The 12439-nt window shown below is 49.8% G+C and overlaps 1 protein-coding gene across 1 annotated transcript in view; it reads left to right on the top strand.

The window, feature by feature from the left end:
* Window positions 1-7645, top strand: part of LRFN2 (leucine rich repeat and fibronectin type III domain containing 2) — a 42133-nt gene extending 34488 nt beyond the window's left edge. The window contains exon 2 of the mRNA XM_030929137.1: window positions 6676-7645. Within this exon, the coding sequence (XP_030784997.1) occupies window positions 6676-7645 (970 nt within the window). The remainder of the gene's footprint in view (window positions 1-6675) is intronic.
* The last annotated feature ends 4794 nt before the right edge of the window (window positions 7646-12439 follow it).

The following is a 12439-nucleotide window of genomic DNA, read 5'->3' as shown; positions in this document are numbered from 1 at the left end:
GAGCTGCTCAGAGGTCAACAACAGGTGGGGACAGTGGGTACAGGAGCAGTGGGTGGGGGGCAGGACAGGGAGGCACTATAGAGATTAGCAACAGCCGGGAGCCACCGCCACCCACCCATCCCCATCCAAGGCTGGAAGGACACAGGAGGAGATAGTATGGCCAGTGACTAAGATCCTAATGTGTCTAGCAGGAGCTGGAACCCTGGCAGCTGGAATCACAGAGGAGATTCAGTGTCTGACAGGGTGAAACCACTTGGAGATGAAAAAGTAGAAGAGATACCTGGCTTCTCCCCTCTTCTGGCCCTCCAGTCTCTCTCCAGTGTCTCCACTGGCCACCTCCACCTGGCAGCCTGAGGGCTCAGAAACCTGGGAACAGGCAAGGTAGCCTGGGAAATGTAGTTCCCCACAGAGCAGAGGCAAGCAGGTGAAAGGCGGAGAACAGATTCAAGAGCCCACAGTAGAATAACAGTATGTGCCTGTGATTTCATAGACCTCTGGTATCAACTGTAGATTTGTGTGCTAGGGTTAAACTGAATGAACAGTGCCAAAATAATATTAACAGAAAAAGAAAGAAAAAGAAAAACAATCCAGAGGCAGTCACTTAGGTTTGTTTTGTGTTTCCTGAGTAAGTGCTTGGGATTGCAGTTTCAAATTGTCTTTTAGAGTGTGTGAGCTTAATTAAATTTAACGCATTGGAACAGCTTAACTTAAAATAGCAATTCATGTTTTCTGCTAACAGAGATGTTGGTAGTTTACATGATGAAAAGAAATCTCTCAGGATTTCAGGGACGTGTTTTTCACCGAGAGACCCACGACTGACCTGATGGTTGAGCCATTTATTGTCTATTGTCCCTCGGGATCCACTCTCCCCTCCTCTGCCTTGCTCTGCACTCTGGAAGCCTGACCTGCATGTGCCTGTGAACCTGGCTTTTAGTTTGGTTCAGCCATGCAGAGCAGCAGCAGCAGGTCGGCGGCAGAGAAGAGTGAGGTCCGGTTACTTGAGGTCTGGCGCCCACCCTGTGAGGTTGCCCCTGGCAGCTTCTGTCTCTCAACCAAATTCTCTAAACCAGTGTGCATCAGTGGAGGGTGACTTTGCCCCCAGAGGTCACTGGGCAATGCTTGGAGACATTTTAGCTTGTCACACTGTGGGTGTATTCTGGCATCTGGCGGGTGGAGCCCAGGGGTGTCCTGGGATTGTCCTCCTATGATGCAGAGAACAGCCCTACACAACCAAGACATAGTCAGCCAAAGTGTCAACAGTGGCGAGGCTGAGAAAACCTGCACTAGCCCAGGGATCCTCAAGCTATTCATTGTGAAGGAGCAGCTTCAATTTTCCCCACTCTGTTGCAGGCCAGTGCTTTTGTAAGACTAGAACTAAGTTATCAGAAATAATCATCATGCACTTGAATGTGACAACCAATGCCAAATTGCTATAAAGCCTTAATGCTTACTCTTGACTTCTGTAGTGTCTGATCATGGAGCAGGAACAAACTGTCCATGGGCCGGCAGCCATCTGTGAACCACACTACGAGTAGCACTGGCCTACATGCTTCTCTCTCCTGGGGGTGTGGCAGAGGCAACAGCTCGGCTCTTGTCTGCTACTAGCTCTGGTTTCTTGCACATTCCCTTGTGATCCCCCATAACCTCTTGCCTCTTTACAATTAGTCCCTTGATAAATAAGGTCTTTAAGGCCGGGCGCGGTGGCTCAAGCCTGTAATCCCAGCACTTTGGGAGGCCGAGGCGGGTGGATCACAAGGTCAGGAGATCGAGACCATCCTGGCTAACATGGTGAACTCCCGTCTCTACTAAAAAATACAAAAAACTAGCCGGGCGAGGTGGCAGCTGCCTGTAGTCCCAGCTACTCCGGAGGCTGAGGCAGGAGAATGGCGGGAACCCGGGAGGCGGAGCTTGCAGTGAGCTGAGATCTGGCCAGTGCACTCCAGCTTGGGTGACAGAGCGAGACTCCGTCTCAAAAAAAAAAAAAAAAATAAGGTCTTTAATTATCCTTCTAGGAAGTGCCATCTGCCCATTCAGGCCCTGGCTGATTCTGCAGTGTTTTCCTACCTGGGCAAGTTTTTAAGAATGTGGGCAGCGTTAGAGGCTATGTGGGTAGAAGGACAACAATGTGACAGCAGCCTGGTTTTGGAGCCCAGCTAAAGAGCTTGCACTGTCTCTTGTAGACCATAGTCAGCGCTGGAAGCATCTCAGCAGGCAGGGGACACAGCCAGAGCTGTGTTTTAGGTGGAGCACTCGAGATGGTGTAGTGCTGAGAATGCACTTTCAGGGAGCACAATCTGTGGCAGAGAGCCTGACTGGAGGTTGCTGAGTCCATCCGGACCAGAAATGGAGAGCCCTAAGCTAACACTGCATGTGGAGTTGGAAGGCAGAGGGTGTTCAAAAGGTAGAATCTATCAGCCAGAGTGATGGGTTGTGAGCAGGAGTGAAGGGGAATTCCAGGCTCCCCAGATACAGCTTGGAGGATCAGTGGATGGTTTCATAGGGTTGGATGATGACATGGACAGGGGGACACAGGTCAGAGATGAATTCTCTACCTTTCACTAGAGTGCCCATTTCCTGTGACTTTCTCATGCAGTTTGTCTGTTGGCTGCCTGGAGGCACGAGTGGTCTTGCTTTTAAGAGGTGTGGGCTCTGGGTCCCAGTGGACCTGATCTGGTCTCAGCCCCATCATTCCTCCAAGGGAAAGTTCAAACTGTTTAGCTTCCTCCTTCTCTAAATGGTAATAACTTCCTCAGAGGGTTGTCAGGATCTTAAATGAGATAAGGCATGTAAACATGCCAGCACAATAGGCGAATACTGGTTATTATTGTTATTAGAAAAGGCAAACTTGACCTTGTCAGCTAGGGGTGTTTTGAGTTAGCTGGCTCTGGCTCTCCTTAGGTCACCCCAGCTCCTCCTACTGCCACACACACACACACACACACACACACACACACACACACATACACGCAGCAGAGGAATCAGGAGCTGCCTTCTGCCTTTCTGCTCTTCATCCTGGCAGGCTTTTCCTGCTGGCCTTGTTTCTGATGGGCCAGTTACAGTGCAAAACTGTTCCAGACCTGACCCTTCATCCAGGTGCCAGTGGCCCGCCAAGAATCAGCCTTGCCTTGTTACACCTCCATCAGCAGCACAGCCCAATTGCAGCTTCACCACATTAGGAGGTGGCTTCATCACATTATGATTTTCTCTGAGTTTGGGAGCAAAGGGGAGTTGGGGAGGCCAGGCAGGTTTCTACACAAAGTTGCCCAGGAAGGGCAGGTAGATGGGGCAGTGTCTGAGAGGCAGCATGGCCCAGTGGTCAGGTGCGGAGGCCCTGGAGCCAATCTGCCTGATTTGAATCCCACTCTGCCAACTTACTAGCTGGGCCTCCTTGGGCAGGTAGCTTAACCTTTCTGTGCTTCAGTTTCTTATCTGTTAAGTGAAAATGAGAATAACAATAACTGCCTCCCAACAATGTTAGGGAGTATTAAATGAGTCTTAATCCCCTTAAATATCTCACAATAGTGCCTGGCACAGAGTAAGCCCTCATGTTAGCTATTCTTATTTTGTTGCTATTAGTAGTAGTAGTAACAGTAGTAATAGTGTGGTCTGCTTCCCAGGAGAAGGCGGCTAAATATTGAGAAGATTTCTGGGCTTGTGGTACATCTTTGGTGTCCTGGGGTGGTTGTGTTCAATGCAATCATGAATGTGGAAACCTATGTTATACAACAGGTATTCAGTAAACAAGGGTGTCCATCCACCTCTCAAGTGGACGTGCTCTTATATCACTGTGACCCAGCAAAATGGTGGAACGCGGTGGTTCACAGCAGACTGAAGGTGGCCTCCCTGGGATTTAATCCCAGCTCCGCCATGTTATCTTTGCTTAACACTTCTGTACCTCTGTTTCCCCATCTGAAAAATTTGGATTATGATGGCAGCTGTGTCAGGGAGTTGCTATAGGCCTAAGTGAGTTGGCATAGGGCACTTAAAACAGAGCATGACACACAGTTACCAGCTGGTGTTTGCTCTTGCTGCTGTCACTGTTCTGGGTGTGCTTAGCTCCTGCCTTCTCAACTTACATCATTAGCCCTGAGGGGAAAGGAATGAGGCCCTGGAGGACTCGAGTGTCACCTGCAGCGCTGGCCATACAGGGCTCCTTAGGCCCTGCCCAGCAGATGGCCCAGCAGGCAGGGCATCCTATCAGTAGAGGAGCGTGAGCCACAGCAGGCTCTAAGCTGCTCCAGGGATGAACGTGGTTGACCAACCACAGGCTAGGGTGAACTTTTCACTGAAATGAGGAGAAATGCTTCCATGTCTGTCACACAGTAAGGAACAAGCCCAGACCATGGACCCAGAAGCTAGTGTTAAAAGTCTCAACTGCTGTATACTAGCAGTCCAAGCTGTGTGACCTCAGGCAAATCACTTACCCTCTCTGAGTCTCGGCCATTTCTTCTCTGTGAAATGGGAGTACTGATCACTGCCTTTACAGGACTGTCATGATGCCCAGGTGAAACTGGCTCTGAAGTCTTCAGATAGACCTGTGGGGCTGGCTGCAGTGTCCTTGCTGGATCCACCCCTCCTAACCCCTCTGGCCTCTTCTGCCCCAAACACTGTGCTAGGGGTGGGGCTCTGCATTAGTCCATTTTCACGCCGCTGATAAAGACATACACGAGACTGGATAATTTACATTAAAAAAAGAAAAAGGTTAAATGGACTCACAGTTCCACATGGCTGGGGAGGCCTCACAATCATGGCAAAAGGTGAAAGGCACGTCTTACCTGGCGGCAGACAAGAGAAGAGAGCTTGTGCAGGGAAACTCCCCTTTATAAAACCATCAGATCTCATGAGATTTATTCAATATCATGAGAATAGCATGGGAAAGACCCGTCCTCATGATTTAATTACCTCCCACCAGGTCCCTCCAACACGCGTGAATGGTAGGAGCTACAATTCAAGATGAGATTTGGGTGGGGACACAGCCAGACCATATCAGTTGGGCCTTTGGGGCTCAATTCCCTCCAGTGTGGCTTCCCTAGCAAAAGAGCAGGTGGGCAGGTGAGGAGGGAGGCAGCAGCCACTGGGGTTGCCCACTGACGGGATGTCAATATCTGGCTGTCAGTTCCAGTCCTCTGTGTGAGGATCCCAGGTGGAAGTTTTCAGACTTCACTATTTCATATTTGATATCTTAATTAAGTTGCCCGGCTCCAGGTTTGAGGGGTTGATGGGAGCTGATAGAGCCCTTTCATTCTCAAGTAGTAGGGAATAGGAGAATGGGAGTGGAGGAAACACCAAGAAAGCTACACAGTGGTACCTTCAAGCCTGGGTATTTCTTCAGGAGTGTTTATGGAAGTGACACAGGCATTATCTCTGGAATCAGCAGAAGGCATACCTCAAAAAGGGTCTTAGAGTTCAGGGTGTGCATTCAGGCTTAACAAGGTCACAAGGTTCTAGAGTTTAGAGTGAGCAGGTCCAGGCAGGAGAGGATCAGCCACAATGTGGGGAGAGTGCTTCCCCATCAGACCCTCCCCTCAGGTGGAAGGAGCAGTTAAAGTCTTCTACTAAAGAAACTCTTCCGGTAGGTTTCCTGGCTGAGCCTGGGCTACTACAACTAGGACCAAGGAATCGTCCCTTTCTTCTGGGATGCAGAAGTGCCCCCCAGTCCTTAACACTGCACTGTCCCTCCACCCCTAAGCGGCAGGCCCCCTTCTCCTGCCTCCACTCCTCTTCTGCTTAGAGCCCCTCTCCCTCAGTCTGCAGCAGCAAATGCTCTCCCTCCTGAGTCATGAGAAAGCCCTTTGGAGGTGAGGGTGGTGCTGGCCTCTCCAGGCAGGATCTTGTCTCTGACACAGCACAGCACCTGGTCCAGCAAGAAGGCTCAGAAAGTGTTGATGGGGATCCCTGTGAATCTCAGAGGTCACAGGAGGGCTGGAGCGAGCCTTGGAGTGGGCTGGCACAGGGTCAGGGCTGACCTCTCACCCCGCCCTTCCCAGAGACGGAGGGAATACTTGTAGCAGGTATGAGGGAGGGGGGCAGTGGGTGTCCCTTTGTATAATTTCTGCTTCTTCACACTTTAACCTCTCTGCCTCTCTGTCTCTCCCTCTGCCTGTCCCTGTGTGTCCTCTCAACTCTGCTTGAGTCTCTCCCCCTCCTCCTCTTTCCCTCCACCTCTAAATGCCTCCCCTTTTCTCTGTTTTCAACTACCCCCCTTCTCATTCCCTTCATCTTCATACTCATTGTCTTTTTGTGTTTTTGTTTCCATATATCTGGATTTTCTCTCACCCGGTCTCTGACACATTCTCCGTCTACACCTCTCCCTGACGCTCCATCCCTGAATCTCCCTCTCTCACCTTCCTTTCCACCCCAACCTGTCCCTTGGTTCCCTTGTCTGGGTCTCCCTCCTCACATCTCTTTCTTCTCATTTCCTACACCCTATTCCTGTCACCTGCCTGCCCCTGCCCCTCTCTCCCCCCACCCCTCTGTCTCTTCATCTCTCTTCTTCTGTGTCTCTTCACCCCTCTGTCCCTTTCTTTCCCTCTGCCCTATTCTCTCTGTGTCCCTGTGTATGTCTTGGCCTCCTTCCCCCTCCCCCGTCACTCTGTTTCTCCCTCTGTCCCCTCCCCCTCACCCTGTCCTTCCACCCCACCACCCCTCACTCTTTGTGTCCACCTCCCTCCCCAGGATGATCCCAGCCTCCAACAAGGCCTTCGTGGTCAACAACCTGGTGTCTGGGACTGGCTACGACTTGTGTGTGCTGGCCATGTGGGATGACACAGCCACAACACTCACGGCCACCAACATCGTGGGCTGCGCCCAGTTCTTCACCAAGGCTGACTACCCGCAGTGCCAGTCCATGCACAGCCAGATACTGGGCGGCACCATGATCCTAGTCATTGGAGGCATCATCGTGGCCACGCTGCTGGTCTTCATCGTCATCCTCATGGTGCGCTACAAGGTCTGCAATCACGAGGCCCCCAGTAAGATGGCAGCGGCCGTCAGCAATGTGTACTCGCAGACCAACGGCGCCCAGCCACCGCCTCCAAGCAGCGCACCTGCCGGGGCCCCGCCTCAGGGCCCGCCCAAGGTGGTGGTGCGCAACGAGCTCCTGGACTTCACCGCCAGCCTGGCCCGCGCCAGTGACTCCTCTTCCTCCAGCTCCCTGGGCAGTGGGGAGGCCGCGGGGCTGGGACGGGCCCCCTGGAGGCTCCCACCCTCCGCCCCACGCCCCAAGCCCAGCCTTGACCGCCTGATGGGGGCCTTCGCCTCCCTGGACCTCAAGAGTCAGAGAAAGGAGGAGCTGCTGGACTCCAGGACTCCAGCCGGGAGAGGGGCTGGGACGTCAGCCAGGGGCCACCACTCGGACCGAGAGCCACTGCTGGGGCCCCCCGCGGCCCGGGCCAGGAGCCTGCTCCCCTTGCCCTTGGAGGGCAAGGCCAAACGCAGTCACTCCTTCGACATGGGGGACTTTGCGGCTGCGGCGGCAGGAGGGGTAGTGCCCGGCGGCTACAGTCCCCCTCGGAGGGTCTCGAACATCTGGACGAAGCGCAGCCTCTCTGTCAACGGCATGCTCTTGCCCTTTGAGGAGAGTGACCTGGTGGGGGCCCGGGGGACTTTTGGCAGCTCCGAGTGGGTGATGGAGAGCACGGTCTAGGTGGGGGTGGGCATGCTCCCTTTCCTGCGTGCAGGGTGGGAGAAGAAGGGGAAAGAATCTCACTGGCAAGTGTTTGTGGAGTTTCCATGGTGATGTTTACATCCAGGGACAGTTTCGTCTCCCTGTCAATGGCCTCGTGCCCCCCCCCCCAATCCCCAACACCCATATCACCTCCCCACCACCCGGCCGGGGTGTGCTCAGGGAATGCGGACTCGCTCAAATACCGGACTGAGCCCTGAGTGTTTGGAAAGGCGAGACTCCGCCTTTCTAATCACAAATGTAGCCTACAAGCAAGCGGCTTTGGATTGCTTATGGGTCTAGTGTTGTTTTTATTTCTTAATTTACTTTTTTTCCATTTCCCAGACTCCTCCTCTTCATTCACACGGATAATCGAGAGTTAATCGTACATATGAATGCGTGTTCCCAGCAGCCCTGGTAGTGGGTAATTGTTGCCAATTGACAAGAGGAGGGAATTATTCTGTTTCCACAGAAATAATGTTTGGGGGAAGACTGTGGGATTCCCTGCCCAGAGCTCTCATTACTCCCAACCACCCCCACACCCGTCACTGGAAGGGGTGAGTGACCCCAATACCTGACCTAGTTTCCTTTGCTTCTCAAACATGACATGCCACACCCATCACAGAAGTTTGAACCAGAAGAGTAACTTCCTGGGTTCTTATGTGTGGGGAGGGAGGAGGGCTTCATGTTGTAGGGCACAAGGGATCTTAACTTCCGGAGTTGCTTTGGGCTTGTTGCCACTCTTTCTGGGAAGCCGGCATGGAAAGTCCCCCTTGAGCATGTGGCAGGCCAGGAGGGTTTCTCTTAAGGAAAGCAGTGTGGGTGGCAGAGAGAGCAGTGGACTTGGAGTCCAAAGCTCATGTGTCCATAGTTACATGAAGAGCCTGCTGAGTATCTGGGGCAAGACCCTTTTATCTGTTGGTACCTGAATTTGCCAATTTGCAAAAATACTGGGATTGTATTAGGTCTCCAGTCCCTTTCCAGTTCTATGGGCCTATTAATTCTTCATGACTCTAGATGTTAGGCCTTTTCGCTTAGTGATACCAGAAGCACAAGCTGGTTACAGCAGTCCCCGTCCTTTTTACTGGGCACAGAGAATTCTAGAAGCCTTGGAGGGGGAAAGTTGAATCTTTTTAGAATAATAGGCTTTTGAAGCTTGGGGAGGTCTTTGCAATCATCCCATCTTTAACCCTCCCTCTCCCTTCCACAGAGCATAAGGGAATTGCCCAAGGTCACACAGTAAGTTCGTGACCAGGTCAGGGCAGGAGCCAAGGCCACCTGCCTCTTGGCAGTGGTGTTTGGGATCCATGACCCTGTTTTGACCCTGCCTAGGGCATTTCTGTGTCCAAAGGCTGTCCCATGTTTGTTCTTTAAGAAAGTGGCTCAAGGTGGGATGAAGAGATGCCTGCTCTTGGTTTCTTGAGGAGGGTCCATCCTTGGAAATTACAGGGTGGAATGGGAGGGGTGCATAGGCTCCTTTCCATCTAGGAATAACCCCTCCCTGCCAGACAGTGGCAAGAGAAGGGGAAGAGGAGATGTGCCCATGGAGAACCTGCTGTAGACAGATTGGAATGACCTTCCCCTGCATCCCTGTCCTGTGTCTACTCATCAGCAACTCACTACCTCTCCCTCAGTCTCTCCAACTCATTCTTTCCTCTCCCAACTCCTTCCATAGACCTCTATTTTCTCTCTTTTGTTCTTCCTTCTTCCACTTGCCAACCACACAGCCCACAAAGCATACAGGCAAGACCATTCTGGGCCAAAATGTTCCAATGGCCTCAGACCTGGAGCTGAGCTGCTGGCCCCCAACCCCACTCTGGAACACACAAGGAGGGATTGCAACTGTCTATGCAGAATTACCTTTGGCTCTAGTTCCAGAGTCTCCAAATCCCAGGCCTTCCTCCTTCCTCACTTCTCCCTCCCCTCTCTTCTCTTCATTCTTCTTCTTCTTCTTCTTCTTTTTTTTTTTTTTTTTTTTTTCCTGTTACTCTCTGCCTTTCCCAGTCCCTTTCTGGTCCTGACAAGGTCATTAACAGACCAGGCCAGTTCCTCCTGAGACCTCAAGTTATAACAATTTTCCAGGCCAGTCCCAGGGCTGGAGCACATCCCTTCTATGGTCACAGAAGCACCCACAGAATTGGGTAACTTGAAAGGAAGTCTCTTCCACCCTTTCTCTTTTCCCTTCCTGTTTTTTTTTTTTCTATTCTCTTTTCTCCCTCCTCATCTTTCTCACTCATCCTTTCAAACTATAGCCATTGTGGAAGTGGTCTCAAATACCAGCTTTCTTTTTTGCCTTTGGATTCAGACGCACAGAGGGAAGGTGGTGAACAGTGGAAGGAACCAACTCACTGTCTATTCTCATCAGCGGCTCCGAGTTCTGTCGTGACATGATATGTACTTGCTCTTGTGTTTGTCATGTTTCTGACTTGGAGTTTTGGAAAGCAGCATCCTTGTGGTCAGAATATAAATGCCAATCTTCTCCTTTGCTAAAAAAAAAATGTACAGTAAAATGTACAGTTTTAAAAACAACCACTAACCACACTCCTTGGGCGGGAGAAAAAAAAGAACATTCTTATGTCTGTGAATGTCTGCTGTTCATTTCTCTGGAAACTCTGGGGTTTTCTAAAGATGGCTTTGAAGTGGCATTTTCTCTTGCACCTGTGTTTATTACTGCCTGGTGGGAGCCTGCTTCTTGCCAAGTTCGTGTATACAGTGGGGGAATCTTCTGAAATAATAGAGAATGGGATCATCCTCCCAGGGTAAAGAAAGGTAGAGAAATCTGAAGTGAAGCTTCAGGCTAAGAAAAGAACAGTCCATCCCCAGCTGTCCCGACTGTCCTACCTGACATCTCCATTCTCTGATATGCCAGCCCTACCTACTTTTTCCTGGACTGTGGTCACCACAGCGCCTGACAACTAGGGGCATGTGGGTATCTTCTACCCATTTTGGTTGAGCCCTGGATAGTATTTTTTTCAAAAGGGTCTTTTACTGGGAAACCATGGGAGAACAAACCAAAACCCAAACCCAAGGTATAGAAACAAACATGCTTCTGGAACACAGCTTCCCAACCTTGTCTTTTCTAGTATCTAGAGCAGTAATGTCCAATAGAATAAAATGTGAGCCACACTGTAATTTTAAATTTTCTAGTAGCCATGTTGAATCAAACATAAAGAAACAGGCAGAATTAATTTTAATCTTATATTTTAACTCAATATATCCAAAATATTATTGTAACATGTAATCACTCAAATTATTAGTAAGTTATTTTACAGTATTTTTTGGTACAAAGTTTTAGAAATCTGGTTTGTATGTTACCTGTATGGCATATATCAATTCAGATGAGCCCTCTTTAAAGTATTTTACATGTATGGCACATATCAATTCAGACTAGCCCTCTTTAAAGTACCTGAGAGCCATATGTGGCTAGTACTGGCCACTGTACTGGACAGTGCGACTCTAGACATACAATTGACTTGAAAGCACAGCTTAGAAGAGGAAGGAAACTGACACTTGTTGAGTACCTACAGCTTCCAGATACTGTGCTTGTTGCTTCACATATGTTTCTCACTGAATCATCACTAAAGCCTTTTTAGGTAGATAGTATTATGGCCATATTATAAATGAAGGGACGGAAGCTCAGAGGGGTTAAGTAACTTGCCCAAGGTCACACAGTTAAGTCTGGCTGCAAAGCCTTAGTTCTTCCCATGACATTACACTGCCTCCCCTATCCTTTCTTCTTCCCATCAACCTGTTAATAGATTGTATTTTATATTGACTGAATGATTCACGTTTGTAGCCTAATCGGGAAACCCTTGATTAGCCTAAGATCTGCTAGAATCCTCAGAATGTTAACTCCAGGCAAGAGCACCTTGGTGACTCGGTTCCTTCTGACCATACACCGGCCTTTCTGGCCCTCCTTGCCTTAAAACACATTCCCTCACCCGGCCAGGAAAATTCCTCAAGATTCAGACTGCACTCCCCACCCCACCCTGTGGTCACCCCTTCTCCCCTCTTGGTGACCTCTAGGAGGTCACTTGTTGAATGAACCTTCCATCTCCAGTCTTGTCTGGGCTCCTCTGCCCCAAGAGCCTATAACTTCTTCCCCCTAAGATAAAAAGCCTGACATCAGCTTGCTCCAGAGACAAAACCCATCTTCTTGCCTCTTTCTATTTTAATACCCTGCCCCTATCAGGGATGATACCTACCCAGATCCTCTTTCGTGATATACAGAAGCCTCCAGCTCTTCGATCTTTTGCAGAAGTGAGATAGCTGATACAATATTTGCCTAGTTGATTATTAGGCTTTCTGGAAAAACAGTTCGACCCCTTTCCCCACGTTCTTGATAATGGCATATCCCTCAGGTTTCCCTCAAGAGAATTTTTTATTTTTTCATCGTTACAGGGTTGAAATTCCAAAAGACCTTAGGAACACTTTTTTGTTAAGGGATATAATTGTCAGCCAGGTTAGGCAACAGTCACTGTCTCAGGTTTCCCCCTTCTCAAATGCAAAGTAACTTTTCTTTAAAAGTCTGTGAGTCTTGATTTTTCATAAGTACAGCCTGAGTACTTCTGTGTCTTCTGTTCTCAATGTGCCTGCAGTGAAGGTCTCAGGGCTTCAGCAAGCTGGGTGGGGCTTCCCCTGTTCTTGCAACCATTGGGATTTCTGCAAACTGCTGCCAGAAAAATAGACATATTTATTCAAAAGAAGAGACTATTGGCAGGCAGCACTCAGAATCTGAATACACAGTTTTAAAGATTCCACCTAGATTATCAAAAC

This window comes from Rhinopithecus roxellana, chromosome 4 (genome assembly GCF_007565055.1).
Source record: "Rhinopithecus roxellana isolate Shanxi Qingling chromosome 4, ASM756505v1, whole genome shotgun sequence".
Classification (NCBI taxonomy): domain Eukaryota; kingdom Metazoa; phylum Chordata; class Mammalia; order Primates; family Cercopithecidae; genus Rhinopithecus; species Rhinopithecus roxellana.
The sequence above is the reverse complement of the archived record's forward strand: the minus strand, read 5'-3'. Positions and strand labels throughout refer to the sequence as shown.